The sequence below is a fragment of the Vanacampus margaritifer genome, chromosome 16, assembly GCF_051991255.1.
Source record: "Vanacampus margaritifer isolate UIUO_Vmar chromosome 16, RoL_Vmar_1.0, whole genome shotgun sequence".
Classification (NCBI taxonomy): Eukaryota; Metazoa; Chordata; class Actinopteri; order Syngnathiformes; family Syngnathidae; genus Vanacampus; species Vanacampus margaritifer.
In genome coordinates, this window is record NC_135447.1 from 12,244,090 (window position 1) to 12,264,388 (window position 20,299).

The window sequence follows — 20,299 nt, forward strand, 5'->3', positions numbered from 1 at the left end:
ATCTGTGCTGTAGTCCGGTAGCTTCACATTTGAATTATACTCTACTTCTGTCCAGAGAGAGTTATTTTCTGATTTAAAAAAAAGAAAAGAAAAAAGTTCTCGGGAATCTTTGCATTATATATATATATATATATATATATATATATATATATATATATATATATATATATATATATATATATATAGTTGCAAGAGGAGCTCCCGTAGGTTGTGCTCGTTAGTTAGCTAGACGTTATATAAAGTGTACTATTAATTCGCTTTTTCCGACACGTACGTGCCTTAAGCGGCCCGCGGTCATCGCCGGCTTCGCTTCGCTTTAAAGAGATACCTTGACGTTGGGACAAAAATTCTCACGGCACCAAACACAAAATATGAAATCACTTCTATTCAAGTATACGGAAGTAATAACGAGCTCGTCTGGCGTTACTCACAAATTGTTATTCGGTGTGTAATGAGGACCTGTTCAGTTGAACACAAAGCTATTCTATTGCTTATGCATGCTAATAGGTTAAATATGCCATCGACTGGAATAGGATATAATTTTTCTGCCCGTCAGTATACATTGCTGCAATCAATAGATGTCGTAAATACTGTAATCATTTTTGAAATTGGATCATCATTATTTTGGACACGGACACACAAGGTATCCCTTTAATCCCTGCCTTTTCCCTTTTGAAATCATCCGTTGACTTTGTGGTTCAAATTTGCACACCTCCATATTTATACGGCTGTTTTGTTTTTCTTTTGTTTTTTTCCCCCCCGAGTAGTGGAAGCAATGATGACTACTGTATATCCTTCACAATTACCTGGTGCTGTTTATTTCTTGTTATGTAGCGTTTGCCATATTGTTGCTGCGCCAAAGCCAATATAATCCAACACTCAAACCTCCACACACACTACAAACTACAACCCAAATTGGTCAAGTGTTTCACAAGGTAGTGGAATACTTTCCATTTGTGTCATAGTGTCACTTTTTTTTCTTATTATTATCTTTGCGGTCGTTTAATATACTGTGTCTGATCATTTTACGTCGGGATAAATGTGGATGATTCTTTCCGTTGTTTTCACCTTTTATTTATTGAGAGTGAAGAGTTAAGTCGTAGCGACGATTGCTGAGCTGAGAATAAAGTTGTAATATTACCAGAAAAGTAAAGAAAAAGTAGTTGTAATGTGATTTTTAAAAAAACATGACATTACAAGAATGAAGTAATATTATCAGGACTTGTAAATTTAATTTACTTGAATTTAAGTCATATTTTATGATAACTATTACAATAGTCATAATGGTAGAAAGAAAAAGACAATCTAGGCAAATAAAAACCGTACTCAAAGCTGTATTAATGAAATAAGTCAGAATTTTATGAGGAAAACAAATGTTACACAAAAAATACAGGAACAAAGTTGTAAATTTATTAGAGAAGTAGAAAAATATTACAATAGTGTCATCATAACACGCAAAAAACAACATAATATTGCAAAAATAAAGTTGTAATACGAGATGAAATGACTGCAATACATTTTATAAGAAACAATATTACAAGAATAAATTCATAATATTCCAAGGTAAAATGTATATTTATTTACAAAGAAAAGATTCCAAGGGAAAAAAAAGTAATGTTAAGTGAAATAAGTTGTATATGTACCTAACAAAACAATTCTTTCAAAATTGGCACGATTTTTTTAGGAAAACGTAATGTTTCACAAAAGTTTTTATATTACTAGAGTAATGTTGCAATATTACAAGAAAAATATAAATCTACTAGAGTGAAGTTGGAATTTTTATGTAAAAGAAAAAGTAAGCTATAAACTGTGCGAAAATGTTAAATCAGAATGTTGCGCTAAAACAAATTGTAACACTACAAAAAAGTGAGAAAAAGTTGTAAATCTACTTCAATAAAGCCATATTTCATTTTAAAAAAATTGCATAATTTTTCAAAGCAACAATCACATTTTTTTGCCCATGCCATGCAGGAATTTTAGAAAAATCCATCTTCGTCACATTACTATACAAGTACTTTTTCTTGTACCATTAAGAGTAGGCCACTATTTCTTGTAATATTACAAATTTATTTAAGTAACTTAAGACTTAAATTCTGTGAGATTTTTTTCCTTGTATAATTACCACATGCTAGAAGTATTATTATTTTTTTAGTTCAACTTTATTTTAGGTTAAAAAAAAAGTCTTAACTTTACTCTCATGCCAGTTTTTTTCCTGTCTACTAATAATCCACCTTAACTTCTTCCATACAGGACCTGATTAATTAAAGCCTAAAGAAATAAACGTGACAGCCACTTTAAAACACACATGCCATTTTCATTTTGTCTTTCGGCAACAAGTGTGACTTTAAAGACATTTTGTGGTATCACATTAATTTTTCAAGCTACTTTGCCTCTCACTCAAGTCCTGTGTGTTCCGAGTATGTCGCAGCAGTTCACTTGGTGCCATTTTTTTTTTTCATATTTTGAATTTTTCTTAGAAACATTCTTGCATCTTTTATGTTGGACGATATGCCACTGAGGCTGAACGCCTGCTGGAGGTGGGGGGGTCTTGTAGTCTAAAGAGCATGTTAAAAAAAAAAATATAGTATTTTTGTTTCCTCTTTGATTATTTAAACTTATGTTAGGTTATGATATTTTTTTCGTACAGATTTCAATGTTTACATTTTATTTTTGTTGTATGCATGTTCAGAGTTGTTGATGTATATCCGGTGTTTTTGCACACTACCACAATATTGATAGGCTTTTCTCCAATGGCACCATAATTAAATGTTAAAAAGTGCCTGATTACTTTGGAGCCAACTTGGACGTTTCAAAAACTTTTGTTGGTTGGCTTGAACATTTAAAAAAAAAAGAAAGCCTTGTGACTTTTTATGGAATGCGAGGGTTAGAAATTTGCAGGACAGCCAAAACTGGACATTTAGTACTCATCCACCATTCGGGAATGTTAACACAGGTTTGATGATGCGAGTGACATTCATCAGGCTCGAGTGATCGATTTAAAGATGCTGCATCGAGAGGGAAAAAAAAATTGTGAAGAAATTTTTCAGAAAGATGGACAAATTTTACTAAACTAGCTTTGCATTTGTCAGAAAAGTGAAGAACCGAAAATGTTGTCCTATCATTTTTTTTTTATTAAAAAGTGCTTACAGTAGTAAAAACGTAATTTTCGTGAATTTTAAATTTGAGCTGTTAAACAGCAAAATTTTCATTTTAAATTCAAAATGTCATCATTTTTCTTTAGTTGGTTTTCATCAGAAAATTTTGTTATTTTTGTCAAAACAAAAAAATATATATATTCTTGTTAAAGAAGATAAATTAAATAATACACATTTGGAGATGCATTTTTTTCAGATAGCTAGGCATTTACCAAAAAGTAAAAAGTGTGGGAAGAAAACTGAAAAACAAATTTATTTTGAGATTTTTGATTTGTTTGTTTTCATCCGAAAATGTCACATTTTTAAATGAAATGAAACATACTTTTTCTTGAGTTTATATTTTTAGCTAAAATTGTTTTCAACATATATTTTTTTCCGAGTAAGATTCTTTTTTAAGTTTATGAGAGTTTATATTTTTAGCAAAAAAAAAAAAAATTTAAATATATTTTTTTCCGTGTAAGATTATTATTTTTTTAAATCCATATAGTAAGTGTTTTTACTTGAACAGCGACAATGGTAACAGTGGTTAGCATGACTACCCCCACAGTCAGGCGATCTGGGTTCTAAACTCTGACCGAACATTTCTGTATGTTCAGATTAACAGATGACCGTTAACCGTTAAATTGTCTGTAATCATAATTAAAACGAGCGTTACACAAAATGGATGCAGCCTTTTTAAAATTGCCCGATGAATGTCTCCGATCACGTCGTCATCCTCTGACCATTTTTTTTGTATCACCTGACACCAAAATGTAGATCATCTTCATTTAACTTTTTTTTTTCTCCCCACATGTATGAATTTGTGTCATTTAGACGATTGCAGCACAAACTCGGTTACCTTTTTTGTTTTCCCTTATAGCGTTAAAAAAAAAAAAGAATGGCAGTGTCAGGTACCATTCCATATTAACACACTGTATATTTATAATAAAAGTATTCTGATAAAAAAAAAAAATATTTTAGTTTGTTATTCCAGCTGTGATGATGTGAAGAGACTCACCTCCCGGGCATTAAGTCATTAAGTCTGCAGATTTCTCACACTTATGGGTGAGTACACACTATTTCACCCCCACCCCATTTGTCACATTTAGCACATCTTTCCTGACTTTTAAGTTTTTTTTTGTTTTTCATTAGTAAGCTTTATTAAATCCAGCGTTACCCCAAATCTCCATTTGGTGGCAGTATTGATCTCTGAACATCTATTTGAACATGTTTTTATCTTTTATCATCAATAATTACAGTACACAAGTTTGATAACTGATTACTTGTTTAATTAATTGCTACACCTCTAGATTTCACACAGTCGAGAAGAAGCGAGTGTCTGATCAAAAGAAAATTCTCTCTCGGCGTCCACATTTCTTTAGTGAGTACAAACTTGTGAATTTGTAGTTGAAGGCTGAATTCGAGCTTCCGGTCATTACCACAATGACACACAAGATGGCGGTATAGGAAATATAGATAGATGGATAGCAATTTTCTGGTCTTTTGTTCAGTTACCATGTGTCAGTCTGTTTTCCTCCTTCACAGATGTGTCACAGATCAATACTTTCGTCAATAGCAGCACTCCAAAGGGGCACAAAGGCAGACTGGAAGCTGGACTGGGAAGTGCTGTTCAGTATGTGAAGGGAAGTCAGACCACAATTTTGGCCTAAGCCCACAAACCAGCAAGAAAAAAAACTTCTTTTTTTTTTTTTTTTTACCCCAAGTTAGATTGCTTGAACATTGTACTATTACAAAATGGCAACATTATTGTCCTATTTTATACGTTTAATTGCAAGGTCAAATTATTTAGTAAAAAAGGGGAAGTATTACTTAAAAAGTTTCAGCAAATGTCTTAGCAAAAAGTCAATAAAAATAATGTGATTTATTATGTGAAAAACCTAACACTCAATGGAAAAAAGTCTGCTTAGAAACATGTAATGTTCCTTGGATAAAGTTGTTTTATTACGAAAACATTATGAAAAGAACATATTAAACAAAATCACACTACATACATACATTCATATTACAAGTCTAACATCATGTTCTGCTCCAGAAATAGTCATATTAATCTATTTTATTGCCTAATCCTGCAACCCAACAGCCAAACATGTATAAAACCCCTTCCATGAGAAAATACACAAGTTTTTGGAAAATCCTAAAATGTAACTAAGCTTTTTTCCCCCCCTCATCTTTAGCAGAAGCTCTGACCTCAATCTGAGGATTTACAAGCGCTCTTCGTGGCCATTTGCCGGATTAAACCTGCCCATATTTCGAAGTATTATTTATTTCTTCATGAAGCAGTGTGCGCGTTTATCTGGACTGTTTGCTAATTTGTTCCGTCACACTGAAACTGAAAAGTAACAGTTTAGCGTCTACTGACTCAGCAGAGCTCGGGACTAGAATAGGCTCGATTCTGCCAAGAAGGACAGGATGTTTTTGTATGATTTTTATCCTGCTGCCAGTGACACACCCTTGCTCAGACTTGCTGTCAAAACAGTGCACAAGGAACATTAGAGCCCACCAAAAGTATTTCTCCTAACCAACTAACCTCAACCCAATCCATAATAACTCACTCTTTTAAAAGAAAGGTGCCATTTTGTAATAGATTTTGGACTTAGACCATTTTTACACTCAGAGTGACTTGTGGCAGCTGTTAAAATTATAGAAATGGAGTATGCCCACCCTGCTTCTCAGTGGCAGGGTGGACGGCGAAAGTTTTAGCATTACAATGGATAAGGGAGCAACTGAAAACTACAGTGGGCTAATTCCTTGATGTCATTTTCAAGTCAAACGACTGGTCAAATCAAGGTATAGTTCCAATGATGACCTAATTTAAAAAAATCATGAATAAAATATTAATCAATTTGGACTTGGACCACTATTGCACTAAAGTAGTGTAGTGATTGCCGTGGGACGGCAGCTACTGTGTAAAATCTGCCAAGAGTTGCCAGTTTAGCTTAACTAAGAATTAATTGGCATTGTACTTTTATTGGACCACTGAGAACTAGAGTGGGCTAACTCCATTTTAAAGTTAAGTGCGGAAATGTTGATGAATGCTACGCTAGGCAAGGTTTAGTCCCGATTTTGACATCTTGGAGTTAGCCCATTATTTCACTTTTTAATCATGGGTGCCAGTGCAAGAGTCTGATAGTATAAATGTGTGCTATTCTTCATCTTTCATGAAATATTGCTAGATTTGACAGCAGGTTGGACTTGGATCATTATTTTCTCAATTAACATCACTCAAAAAAAAGTGGGAGATGTTTGTGTATCTTAATTCAATCATTAAATTAGCAGTACGGAGACCTACAGTGGGCTAATTCCATCATTGTCCTTTTTTTTTATTAAAGTGCAAAAGCAACGATAAAAAGTTAAATATTTGGACTAAGACCACTACTGCATTAAATGCTTAGTGGCAGCCATAAACTTTAAACTACCCTCAAAAAACGTGACTAAAATGGAGTTAGCCCACTCTTGTTCTCAACAATTAAATTCGCATTCCCAGGCCAATCTTGAGCACCTGCACGCTAATTAACAGCATTCCTAGGCTAATCAGATGCATTTTCATTCTTTTTTTTTTTTTTTCCAGGAGAGCTCAGTATTGTTCATTCGATTTGACATCATCATTGCTCTCCTTTTTTAAAAAAATAAAAAATAAAAAAATAAAATAAAAATGATTTTTTTTTCCTTTTGATGCATTTTCATTCTATTACTGTTTCAAATGCTAGGATCCAAGTAAGCCATCGGAGCATTTATTTGATACCCTACTAGTGTGTTGAATTATGAATGAGAAGTAGAGTGCCACTATTTTTTTTTATTTATTTAATTTGGTAACCTCCCAAAAAATGCTTAACTGTGTGTTGCTAGAGTTTTAAAAATTGAACACAACATCTTTGGACGTGTCAATCGAGGTACCCTCCCTCCTCCATCCTCCATTATACCGCGGCCTCAATGATGAAGGTATGCGGGCTCCGAGCCAATACCCCCCCTCTTCCCCGAGGTCGATGGGAGAAAAACACCCCCCGTGTAGGTTTGGACGCTGCGAGGCAGGCGGGTTACCATGGCAACCGGCCCTCCACCTCCACCACAGGCCAATGGGAGAAGCCTCTCGAATAAATGTTTCCGGGAAATGAGGGGGAAAAAGAGCCCCGATTTCGAGTTCATAAAGACCCCGCACAAAAGAATTATTTACTCCACCAATTGCTTTGAATCTGTGTATTTTTAAAATGTTAATGAGATGTCTATCAACTAAAATAATTCCAGCTCACTTTGAGGGGGATGAGATGAGTGTTTCCGGTGTCAAGGGTCACAAAAGTGTTTGTACAGTTGTCAAGGTCACAAGTAATTTAATCACCTGAAACCTGTTATAAATCCCAGATCCTTCACCTTAACCAGATACTTCAGAGTCCCACCAGAGTTGTGAACTTGTCAGGAGACCAGAGGAAGGATCAAAGGAAAGAAAGATGAAACAAAGTGAAAACCAGCACCAACCAGACACCACCTACCACCCACAGTTACAAATCCAGAATCTTTCACCATCCCCAGAAACATCTAAATTCTGACATATTAGGAAGACCTCAAGAGACCAGAGGAAAGACTAAAGGAAGGAAGGATAGATGAAGCAGAGGGAGATCCACAAATGCCAGCCTCCACTGATTCAGCAACCAGTGGGAGAAGCAAATTCTGTTTGAGTTTTAGTAGATGCTGGTGTGGTGGATCTGGCATGCATGAAAACCTCCACCAAAGAGGGGAGCCGTCGATCTCAGCCCGACAAGGCAAGCACAGCCCCTTAGGGCCCCCCAGGCCATGGCAGCACCAGGGCCCAACCCCCTGGGCCCCGCGGGGGCTACTGGCCAGAGAGACAACCCAGAAGCGCGGCGCTCCTCCCCCCGACACCAAACTTGAGTTGCGGCTAGCTTAATGCTATCATACAAAACAGAACACCATTGACAAGCTAATGCAACTAGCACTGGCGTCAGGAGAATCATGAAGCGTTAACTTAATTCGATTTTTTTTTTTTATTGCAACTTTTTTGCAACAGATTTCTTCTACGCTTCATCATCAAATGTACTTGTATGTCTGTAAGTAATATTTTGCTTTTAATTATTATCTTTTAATGCATTAATAATAGGTGTCCGTTATATGTGATTTTCGCTATTGTGGGCTATATCAATATGAGGGATACACTATCCAGTACTGTATTTTCTTATTTCATTAGGGATTTTTATTATTATTATTATTATTTTTCGATGGCACTAGGACCCTGCAACATTAGGCTGTCCACCCTCCCGTGGTTGAACTTTGCGGCGCTAGGACCTGTCGGACAGCGTGACGTTTCCTTTGTCTCCACCACTCATGGCTTCCCCCTCCTCCTCTTCATCCTCCTCCTCCTCTTCTTCCTCCTCCTCACTCATTCCGCGTCTTTCCTCCATCAGCAGCGGCCTGGATGCTCCGCTGGGCTCGAACATGGCTGTGAATCTCGCAAAGAACAGACTGGCCCTGCTCACCGCCTACCAGGACGTCATCGACGAAAGCACCGACACCGACTGGTAAGTCCCCACCGGCTGCCCGTCCGGGTCCTCGCCGCTCACCTCGTACCTTGCCCGGCTTCCAACTGCGGGATGGATGCTGGTGTCTGGTGGTTCTTTTTTTTTTTTGTGGGGGGTGGAAGGTGCGTCGGACTGGATGCACGTCCACGGTAGAGCCCGTAGCTTTGATTGAGAAGATGTGTGTTAACTAGTTAAAGTGTGACTTTTAGGAGCTTTGCAGATCCCGATTGAGAAGCTTTTCGTTCCAGCTATGTTTGCTCTGCAGCCAGATGGGAGCAATTTGCGACTTTTTTTTTTTTAAATACAATGTCAGGCTGTGTGTATGTGTGTGTGCTTGAGATACTGATGAGCTCCTGCATCCCCAAAACGAGGGCGAGCAAGGAGAGGGGCGAGGCCAGGCAGGGAGGGGGAAGTAAGGGGGCATCCATCGTCACCCTTTGTGGTCTTTCCTACTCAGTATACTAGCACGGGCAACTTTGTTGAACGCCTGATAACATTAAGGAATTTTAAAAAAAAAAGCATCTTCACACAAGTCACAAAGGCTTAAAGAGGTCACAGAAATATTTGATGTGATGACTGTGATGATTTATTGTCATGAGGTGGGGGTGGTGAGGGGTGATTCTCCTTTAACTTCAGGCCTAGTTGGATTTTTCAATCCTTTCAGGTTGTTTGTGGCCATTTTTGGCACTTCGAAATGTAGTTTTCATGGATTTTATTTGCTAAAAATGTGCAATTTAATGGTGAAATGTGTCATAGCTTTGGAATTCCCCCCATATTGCTAGTTAAAATCAAAATGGCCGACTTGAGACTTTTTTATGAATCTTGTTCTGATCGATAGATCAACCACTTTCACGTCCATCTGTAGAATTGTTGTCGGGGACTAATTATATACAAAAAAAATGGCCTTGTGTTAGCATATATGTGTTTGGTAATTGATCTGCTTATTCCTTGGTTACCACCATTGTTAACATTAGAATTCTACTATATATTTTTCAATGCTCTTTACCGCCACCTTTAGGGCTGGAGTGGAACAACACTGGCCCGAAAGTAACTTATGGCCTCAATCTTGTGTCTTACTGATACATTGGTGGTTGTCTCTGTACTCCTAAATATCTGTAAAGCAGAACACAAAAAAAGTTCTGCTAAGTGCTGCACCAAATATTTTGTCTGCAGTATTAATGGGTCTTTTGCGCAATAATGCAAGCATTCCAAATCAATCAATCAACACACAAGCATTGTTCTCGTTGTCTGGATTGAAGCCACCACTTTCATGTGTGTGATTAAATCAGCTGTGACAGTTTGATGTGTTAAATCAATCGTTGGTGCCAGTATCAACGAGGCACGAGGACATTTGGAAATCTTTTGCTTTATTTACTATTTACTAGCACCCCAAAATATGGATTGATGAGTTGTAGAAAATAGATTTTAGTCTGTTGTGTTTGTGTTTATTATTTTTGAGACGAATGAATCGCCTTTTTAGAGGCTTCATTATGCCCGAAAAGATGTGTGTTTTTATGGGTCCCCCAACGTGAACTTTGGGTTAAAAGAAAAAAGAAAAAAGAAAAAAAAGTCTCATGTGTCCATGTGTGAAATTGAACAGAAAGTCAGCCATTTTAGTTTGAAGCAGCCATTTTGGGTGAATTCCATGGCTAGTACTTACATGAACTCCTACTAGGGAATTCTGCCAAATGATGCAAGTATCCTCAACAGATGGGTAATGATAAAATGTACACTTTTTGTTTGCCTATGGTATTGATTGTGGGCGGAGTCATGTCAAATAATTCTAAAGAGTTTCCGCTATGAAAAAAAATCAGCCCTCGCCACCAGTTTCACCCGTCAACATGAAATTGGGGAGCATGTCTATTGTAACAGAATGTCCAAACAAGTCAGCCATTTTGGTTTGAAGCCACCATTTTGTGGGCAAATTCCAGGGCATGTACATTTGTCAATTGAACCCCAATCAGAAGCAGGTATCCCAAAAAGGAAGTAAAGCTAAATTGTCCAGCTTTTTTGACAGTGCCATTTAATTTAGGTGTAAAGTTTAATAAACATTAGGCGGATTGGCTGTTATGTTGACAATGAGCATTGTGAGTAGATTGTTTATTCCCTCCAGCAGCGAGTGATTTGTGAATTATTTATTTCTATAGACGGCCCGATGGAGCAGGTAACATTGGCGCAGGTCATATTTGACTTTTCTGCGGATCTGTAGTTAAACTGTAAGCAGCTCGTCCTTGATTGTGACAAGGGAGCAGCTGGGGAACCCTGGCGGCCGACTGTAAACTACATTTCTCGCTGATTTTCAGTGTGAAACTGAAAATAGAGCCTTTCAACAGCTGGGAACATACGCGTATTTTGTTTGGAGTCGATCACAAGATGGGGAAATGAGAATCGGAGCCATCTGCTTCTGTCTCTCTCTGGTCCGGAAATCGGAGGGCGTTTTGTTCATCAATCAATCGTCATCGTCACAAATTTGAAGAAGGGCGCAGACAAATTGTGCATTGCGAGGGCTTGGTTGTTGTTCTATCGAATGTAAAAAAAAAAGAAAAGTGTTGCATTCCAAAGTGAATTACTGGCCGCAGTCCTTTTATAATGGAAACTGAGCAACTTGTGTGCCATTCTGAACTGAACTCTTATCAGCTATGAAGTGCTTCTGGGACCTTTTTTTAATGGAAACTCAATAACACAATTATGTATCATACTTAAGTGACCTCACTTTTGTGACAATGGAAACAGTAAAAATATGTTCTGCTTGCCTGGAAGACAACTGAACTAAAGCGGATACTTTTTTAGACTGACTGAACAGAACTGTACTCAGCACTTTGGTCAATCAAAGTCAAAATATCAAAGTGAACCAAACTGAAGACGTTTGCGATCCTATTCAATGGAAACACCAATAAAACTAATTTTCTCCGGTCTGGACATATTACGGTGCTTTCTTGATCAATCATTCCTCGTCACAAATTTGGAACATGGCACATCTGTGAACTGCTCGGCTCGATTGTTCAGAATCAATACTCGTTAGTATCCGTCCTTCCTTTCAATTCGTTCTGCCAGCGTTGACTCATTATTGGGTTGGATTGCATTTTAGTGAGGACTTTGGATCTTGATGATTTTCTTTACCCCTAAGATAACAATGAACAGTTGCGTAACATGATTATAATGTGAGCATCATTCACTTTCAATTTTTGGACACAAAAATTCCATAGCAAACCAAAAAGTTTGATTAATATTTAGGGCCAAAAGGTTTGTGTTTAAAACCCCAAAAATGTGGGCGTGGCGGAGATGATGACGACGCCGGGGGCTTGAGGCCTGCCCCCGTTTTTCACACTTGATGAGATTTGAACAAAAGCAGAGACTTCCAAACACGGCTGACCCCAAACAACACGGAACACCCACCCCAATAGCCCCCCCACCGCCACCCCCTTTTGCTCCAGTAATGATACACTCATCAATGACGAGAAGGGAGGAAGCACGCCATCAATGTTGTTTCAACAGCTTATTGTAAATGTGTAACCCGAAACACTAGAGGCTTGTTGGTTAGGATTTAGACGTTTTAAAATGAAAAAAAAAATTAAAATAAAACTGAGTGTGTACTTTTAGGATTAGCAATGATTATCTTTATCTGTTGGTAGGGTATGACGTAATTGAATATCAAAATATAACACAATAAAAGTACTTATTTCTCACAAAATTATTAGCTACTTCTCTGCTCTGCTCTGTGAAGTCACACCAGGGCAGAAACAAACTGATGTTAGCCAAACTAGTTAGCTGCCTCGCTAACGATGTATATCTCACAGTTGGTTGCAAACATTCATTTCAAGACAGCTTTTGGTGGCATTATTGTAGCTTGATTAACATTTGTACTATTTTTTTACTTAATATTTTTCTATAAAAAAAAATTGACTTTAAGGAAAATTAATGTTCTTTTCAAACACTGCCAGTAGGAAGAGAACTCGGACATAAACCCCTCTGAAACTGTCCATCATCCTTCCTTCAGTCTCGTTTTTAGAATTGACAAAGATCTGCTCTTCAAGTGTGGCATACCAGAAGCAATTCCTCGTAATTAGCGTCATTTTAAAATCTCCTGGCATTTTAATGAATGTAGCAGCAGGGGAAGCCCAGGATGGTTGGGGCGTACTTCAGTCACGTGACATCCCCCGCTGCCAAGTGGCCTTATCGTCGTTTCCCTCCCACGGCAACACGCCACTGTCAAGGCGTCCGTCCGCCTCGACTGCGACACGCGTTTTGCTTCAAGTCGATTACGAGTGGGGTCGGTCTGCGTGACGGATGAGGCGGCCATGTCCTCTTGTTTGGGGTGAAGTCATGTTTGCGCTGATAGTCGAACTAGCAGTCATTAACCTTGTTGTGCAAGAGGAGAAGATCAGTGGCTCACCACTTAGATGATGGAAATGACTAAAAAGCATTAATTCCAGTTCCCGTTTATGGTTTATCGATCAGATTATTTTGTGGTGTGATTATAATCAGCAATTATATCCCAGTTTGGTTTATTTTGGAGCACATGTTCCCTGAAGCTTTTCTTGTCACAAGATGAGATGTTTTATATCTGGTGATATTTCTTCGACAACATTTTGGATGCGGTTTCATCGGCATTAATCGCCCAAGGGGGAACACAGGCACGAAACTCAGTGTGTTTACCTCTCACTGGCTGGGACTGCTAACCCCTTTTCATGCCAGCTAGCTAGCAAGCTAGCTCTCTTAGGTAGCCAGCTAGCTGTTGTCATCGTCCATCCTGATGGCTTAGCTAGCCGACTTTCTGCCATTCTGTGGTTATCTTGTTCCACCTTCGACTATTTTCCAGCAGGTCGGTAGATCCTGCTCCATTTTTTGTCGTTTCTCTGTCATGGCAGATGCTCGCCTCCAGAGGACAAACAGAAACATCTGAAATAGCGGGGATACGAATCATGAAAATATATTATATAGTGGCAGACAATATAGTAGACAGATACTCTTTTCCAGGATGTTTAATTGATGCCAGAGCTGCAAATGTCAAAATGCTGTCTGGGCTCATCCTAAAAGTCTTCTCTTCATCGCACCCCCACCCCCGCCCTAAGCCAGAAGAAGAAAAAGACCCGGCTCCTCGGCAAACTGCAAATGTCAGACGCCAGCGAAGGTGACACATTCAGAAAAGAGCACAAAGAGAGAGCGAGTCAAGGTTATCCGATATCAAACCATCCGCAGACGGTCGGGAATGTGGGGCGACTGATTGGCTCTCGGAGGCTGCTGTCACATGACCCCGTCAAAGCCCCTGCCCCCCTCCAGCTGTGTGGGGAAGCCATTACCTGATGAGTCACCTCTAATGTCTGGACAGAAGCGGAAGTAGGAGCTGAGCAACGGGGTCAACTACAATTTTTTTTAACATTTTACCTGATTTGTAAAATGTGAGAGACCCCACATATGACAGGGATGAAATCAGATTTTAGATCACGTGAACGACAGTAACCTTAACAGTTACACGGTAATTGTGAAAACCCAAAGTTAGATACAATATAGTCATCAACAATGATCCAGTAACCAATTACAGAAAAGACCAGAGAAAACAATCATTAGTCTGCATAATGACTTTCAAAGATTCAATGAATCTTTTCTTCAGTGTGACAATTAATGGTAATCAATAACTTCTGCTTCCTTACCAGCTGGTGTACAATGACAGGCGCTTCCTCTCTCCTGGGCAATCGCCAGCTGCTTCTTTTAGTCTTTTTGTTGAGAAGATACCATCGCTAACGCCTATGGACTTCATCTCCACTTCGGGTGGTCCCAACCTCCAGTAAACATCCCCGAAACACGTGATTTCGTGTTTCAGGCGCCCGGCGTGTCAGAAGGAGGCCAGCGTGTGTCACAATGAGGAATGAGGAAGGTGACTGCAACAATACAGAAGAGTCGTAAATTATCGCAGAGTCAAAAGCGCTCGCACATCATCGGCTGTCTTGGTACTTTACAGCCAGTCATCCTGGTTTGTGCGCAAAGGAAGTCCCAATTTATGTAAAATGGAAGTGTGATGAAATGCGATCAGGATGCAGTGGAGGGCCGTGGATTTGGTACTTGATTCATGTCTTAATGTCAACACTAGCACGTCGTGATGATAGAAACCATCAATACTACATAAAAGGTTTCATCTTTTAAGCATTTCACAATCAATATCATCTGCATACATTTTATAACTCTTCGGACTTTCACCTTTTAGCGGCAACTGAATTAGCTGGCCGACCAAACGGGCGTCTTGTCATCTTGTCTTCTCAAGTCACTGTGGGAAAATTGTGTTTTCCTTTCAGTCAAACGAGACATTCTGAGTGTCAGATGCCACCCGCAGACTCAAGGCCACCACCAAACAAAGAACTGAAAGAAACTGGAAAAGGCTTGAGTATTCTTGAGGCGTTTTTTTTTCTTTCTCTGGAGAGCTCAGTATTGTTTATTCGGTAATTTTACCGATTTGACATGTCATCATTATTGCTCTCCTTTTTTTGTTTTGTTTTGTTTTTTGTATGTATGTGTGTGCGCGCGCGCGAGTGTGTATTCATTAGTTCACCTAAAACCTATTAATAAATCCCATACCGTTCACCTAAACCGAACACTTCCAGCCAGAGTCGTGTGGCCGTCAGGAGACCCGAGGAAGGACCAAAGAAAGGAAAGTGACGTGATTGCGTTATTGCGTTTTTTCTGTTGAGTTGAGTATTCACTTGGAGATGACCTCACGGCTCCAGATTTTTCAACCTTAAAATCTTAGCATTACTGATAATATGCATGAATGTTTCCTCATAAAACAAATCACACTCGTTATGAGGATTTGGCTCCTGTGGCAAATCCAGGTCCAGAACATAAAAACCCTGCCACCGTTTTTGGATTTTTGGGAATTCAAAAGTTACACATTTAGTTCACTTATAAAGGTTAGAGCTCATTTTGGGTTCATCCTGAAATTTCATTCTAACGCCCAATTTCCCTAACTTTTCATGAGTAGTTAATGTGGAGGACTTTTTGTTTGATTTGGGTGTGGAATAGGAAGCCGGTGTAGGTGAGCCAATGAAGGGGACCCTCGTCCTGCCTGTGGCCTCAGAGTAATTGCATCTTCAACCCTTTACCCCCCGAAGTACACAGCTTGCGTCTCCTACCTCATACTTTTTTTCAACAGCCCACCTGCCTTCAAACCTCTTACTTCTGGGAGCGAGCACAAAGTTAGATCTATATTTGGAAGCGCTTTGTTGTCACTCCCATCCTCATCAACATCAACCAAAAAGCTGCTGGATCTCTCCTCTCTCTTTGCACAGTTGAAAATAGCAAAAAGTACGGGATCTTCAAAGTCGCGGCTCGTGCCTCTCGCTTCTGTAGAAACAATGGACGGACAGACGGACGGACCAAGCTGAGTCACGCCGACACTGCCTGGGACTGATGAAATTGGGGAGAGATTCATTCAGAACCGCACACGTCACTCTGATCACTGCTCAATTGTATTTTTTCATGACCGCAGCAGACTGCAGTTGTTGAATGCTATGAACCGTGCTTGAGTTTATCGATTGTATTAAAATGTTGAACTAATTTCCATGACGGCAATATGGACTAGTGGTTAGTTCTGAGGTTTGAAGTTCGAATCTCTGGTAAGACTCTTGCCAATCCAGATAAAGACAACTTTTGTTATCTTGCCGAATGTCTGCGGCCTTCTGAATGCCGCCGGAGATAATGTTTTTCTGTTACTAAATATTGCAGGGGCAATAGAGAAGCAGCTAATGCATAACAGACGCATCTTTGTGCTAGACGACTTTCGCTCCAGGCTATGAAGACTAGACCGTGATAGTTTCTGGACAGACTCGCGAGCTCCATCTTCCTTCCATTTTTTTTTTCGGTCTCAAGAGGCTCTTGGGTTTCTTTTGTCTGCGAGACAGAAACCTTCAGCCTGGTCAGTGCTGGATTGTCAAGGCCACATCTGACCGAAACACTTCCAAAATAGAAACTCTACTTTGAAACCCTAACGCCAAACCTTAACCCTGGAGAACCCAAGAACCCTTTTCTTCTTTGGAAAATTATGAATTATACATTAAATGACTGCTATAAGTTCACTGAACATCAAAATATATGTTTTTTCAATTTTAACCCTTGTTTTTTGAACTAGCTCAGAGTTGCTAATTTATCAAAAAATATATATAAAACATACTCCTAGGCATTCTGCAACATGATATGAAATAGATTAACAAAAAAAACACAATTTTACCATCTGATGGTTTGCTGAGAAGATGGTTTTGTTCAACAAAACAGCATGTTGGCAGCCATCTTGTCACCACCACTCTGGCTCATGTAAGTGCAATATTCATCCACTAGATGGCCCCATGCAGGGGTCAGAAGTGGCACTCTGGGCTTTTGAAGTTAAATTTGTAAAAAAAAAAAAAAAAAAGGTCTTTGTTATTTGAGTAGCAGAATTTATAGGGGCCAAATTTGACCCCGTGGGTTCTCCAGGGTTCACGCTTCGAATTTATCGTCAGAGACTGAAAAATATGGTGGGATCTCCTCTCCTTTGTTGTCTTTGGTGGTACTTGGCCCATCACGTGTTCTCCATCCCGGGTGCCCCCTCCTCCAGTCGTCATCATCCCCTTCCTTATCCGATTGAGTGCGGGCCATGAGAAACGCTTCCCGTACCGCAGCTTCTGCTGACAGACAGTCGGAATTGCCGGGAAGGTTTATGAGTCTCCGCTTCTCTTCATACGCATCCAGACGCTCATTTCTTATCCATCTGTTTCCTGCTTCAGATGAGTCGTTGACACTCGGGCGACGAGCCCCCGAATGAACCCGCCTAACCTCGCAACCCTGAAACGTTCAAAACTGCCGAGGCAGGGGAAGATGTCAAGTGATTGATTTGGTGCAATACAGTATGTGGAGTTCTTCTTAAAGGAAGGCGGCTACAGACCCTTTTTATGAAAATGAGATTAACAGAGACTGATGGTGGAGATTGTGGGAGGAGAAGATTTGCCTTTGGGGAACTGTAGCAGGGGGGGCGGCTATTAAAAGGGGAATACGCTTCATTCTAAAGTGTTTTTAAAATTGGTTTCTGGGTCAACAGTCGGGGAAAAGCTGCAAGGTTTTGTTGCCAAAAAACATTTCCACCCAATTTATCTAAGGCATTGTATCAACTAGCCACATGCTACATCTTGACTTTATATTAGCCATGGTACACGCGTAGTCTGTTTTGAGCTTGTTGCATGTTCCATTCAAAAAGAAAGAAGATGAAGGTGGGCGGTATGCATGATGAGCAGAGAGTGAAGGTGGGAAGCAGTCAGATGTCTTTAAGATTGTTCTGAGAAATATCCTGCGGTGCGTTAAGAGTGACTCGGAAAACATTCAGAGCCAACATTAGTAAATGTTAAATGTTTCCCTTCAAAGTCAGCAAGGGCCCGGTTCTTAAATGCTTCTGACAGATTATGCTGAACGATTGATTATCCTGTGGTGTGCGCTGGGTTAAGATTATTATTATTTTTTTCCACCGGGCCAGCAATCGTAAACGTTTTCTATATTTACGATGGAAAATCCTTACGTGTGTGGACTGAGACTTGAAAAGGAACAATTGTAAATGTTAAAATGGGGTGAACATACTTTTCTAATGGTATTCTGTGTAATACCACTGTAAAAAGAAACCATTTTATCAGATTCTGAGACTGCATTCCATCTCCATGCGGTCACTCAGGAACGGACCAACTGATTGCATTTTTTTTTTGGGCAGGTCACGCTGACTGTACAAAGTGGAAGAATTTATGTAAATATGACTTTGTCCAAATGTTACATGAGATAACCAACTGACCCGCAACCTGAGTCTTCACCCCAGCACAGCACTGAATTTGAATTTTCCTACTGTAGCACTGCGGCTGACTTACGACTGGCGACTTGTTCAATAGTTGACGATACGCTCTGTGATTTTTACTGTCGTTTGAAAGGACAGCCCTCCATCGTTTGCTTCCACGTGCCATCTTTCCTTTGTGCCTCTCTCACTCTCCCTGTCGTCCTTTGCTTTGCTCATACGTATTCGTCTCTCCTTCCTCCCTGCCCCCCTCCACGTGCGCTAATACTGTTAAAATGTCTGTCGGTGATTAAATTCCGGCGCCCGGATCAGAGCTGCAGAGTTAATTCGGTGTGATGGACAGACGGCGAAATACACGGTGTATTCTTTTTGAAAAAAAATTTTTTTTGTCTTCTCGCCAGAGTGTTAGCTGTCTATTTAGAGAGTTTCAGGCTAAAGCTAATGCATGTACAGTATCTCCTAAAAACACTTTTTTGTACATTTTTAACAGACTCTCTTTACTCCATTACTTAAGTAATTGTGTATTATTTTGGGGATTTGTAGGCCTACTAGTAAGAGTGGTTTTAAAGTAATCGCTACTTGTGTTTTTATTTATCTAGTGTTGTTTGTGCGATCTACTTGTTTTGATTATGCTCTGTCACTTGACTCAGGTTCTTAAATTCGACGGAACTACTAGTGCTGTTGGACTCCGTTTGACCAATCATGATATGGAGACAGGCAGTCACATGACAAGATGTGATTTCTTGGGGCAATTTCTAAATTTAGACAGTCTCATTTTATATTTATGTCTACATAACATTCATGCCTATTTTTGCTTTTACTAGAGTAAAATTCTTGACAAGTAACTAGAGATTGACCGATATGTTTTTTTTCAGGGCCAATACCAATGCCAATTATAAGTAGTCAAGGAGGCCGATAACCGATATTTGAAGCCGATATTCATATTCAGTAAAAAAAAAAAGGAAAAAATATTGGCGCCAAAATGTAGAAGACAATATACTTAATTTAAAATTTCTAAAAAAAAAACAAAAAAGTTCAGTCAGCTCCCAATGTTATCAGTGTGTCATAAAAAGTTAAATGGAACCTAAAAACACATTTGTTTGATTGTCAAACAAAAACAATAAAAGGTTCAGAAGCTTCCCATGGTCAGCAGCATCTCATGAAGTTAACTGAAATTTTAAATAAAATAGAAAAAAGGCTGATACCGATATTCGTCAAAATGCCCAATATTGGACCGATAATTGGCCAGGCCGATAATCGTTCTATTCCTACAAGTAACAGTACTTTTACTCGAGTATAACTTGTGGCTACTCCAGCCACCTTTTGGAGACATCCAAAAATAACAAAGAAGGCGATTTTGGGCATATGTGTACCCGGCTTAAGATAAGCTAGCAGCTTCCTGTCTCCACTTGTATCCTCGCCACACAGACGAGTGATGCTCTCCAAACAAGCGAGCCCTGTGAGGCTTTCCTTCAGCTGGACTTTTTAATTCCAGCGTTCATGTCAGTGTCATGTCTTTCTCCCCCTCCCTCTGGCCTATCTCCCGCCATCAATCCCATAAGCCCCCCGGCCGGCTCGTTGGCACCAAAGCAGCTGAGCGCAGCTTGACTCCTCAAACTCGGACCGTTGTCCATTAGGAGCCACTCGGCGAACTGCGCTGATGTCAAAACACAATACAAAGAGACAATCTGTCTGGTTATAAGATGAATAAACTGTCCCACGTTTTCAGGCGACTCTACGAAATCCTTAGAGCAGTTGAAGTTCACCGTCAAGCTACCACATAGCTTTGCCTTAAAAAAAGTTAGCTTATCTTATGCTAACAA

At 39.5% G+C, this 20,299-nt stretch overlaps 1 protein-coding gene across 3 annotated transcripts in view; it reads left to right on the forward strand.

Moving 5' to 3' along the window:
- Positions 1–8,509: 8,509 nt before the first annotated feature.
- dbn1 (drebrin 1) overlaps positions 8,510–20,299 on the forward strand; it is a 48,863-nt gene continuing 37,073 nt past the window's right edge. Inside the window, exon 1 of one of the 3 annotated variants that reach the window (XM_077546075.1) lies at positions 8,510–8,683. In XM_077546075.1, the coding sequence (XP_077402201.1) occupies positions 8,601–8,683 (83 nt within the window). In that variant the 5' untranslated portion in view covers positions 8,510–8,600. The remainder of the gene's footprint in view (positions 8,684–20,299) is intronic. The other 2 variants (XM_077546077.1, XM_077546076.1) reach the window with 2 other exon arrangements.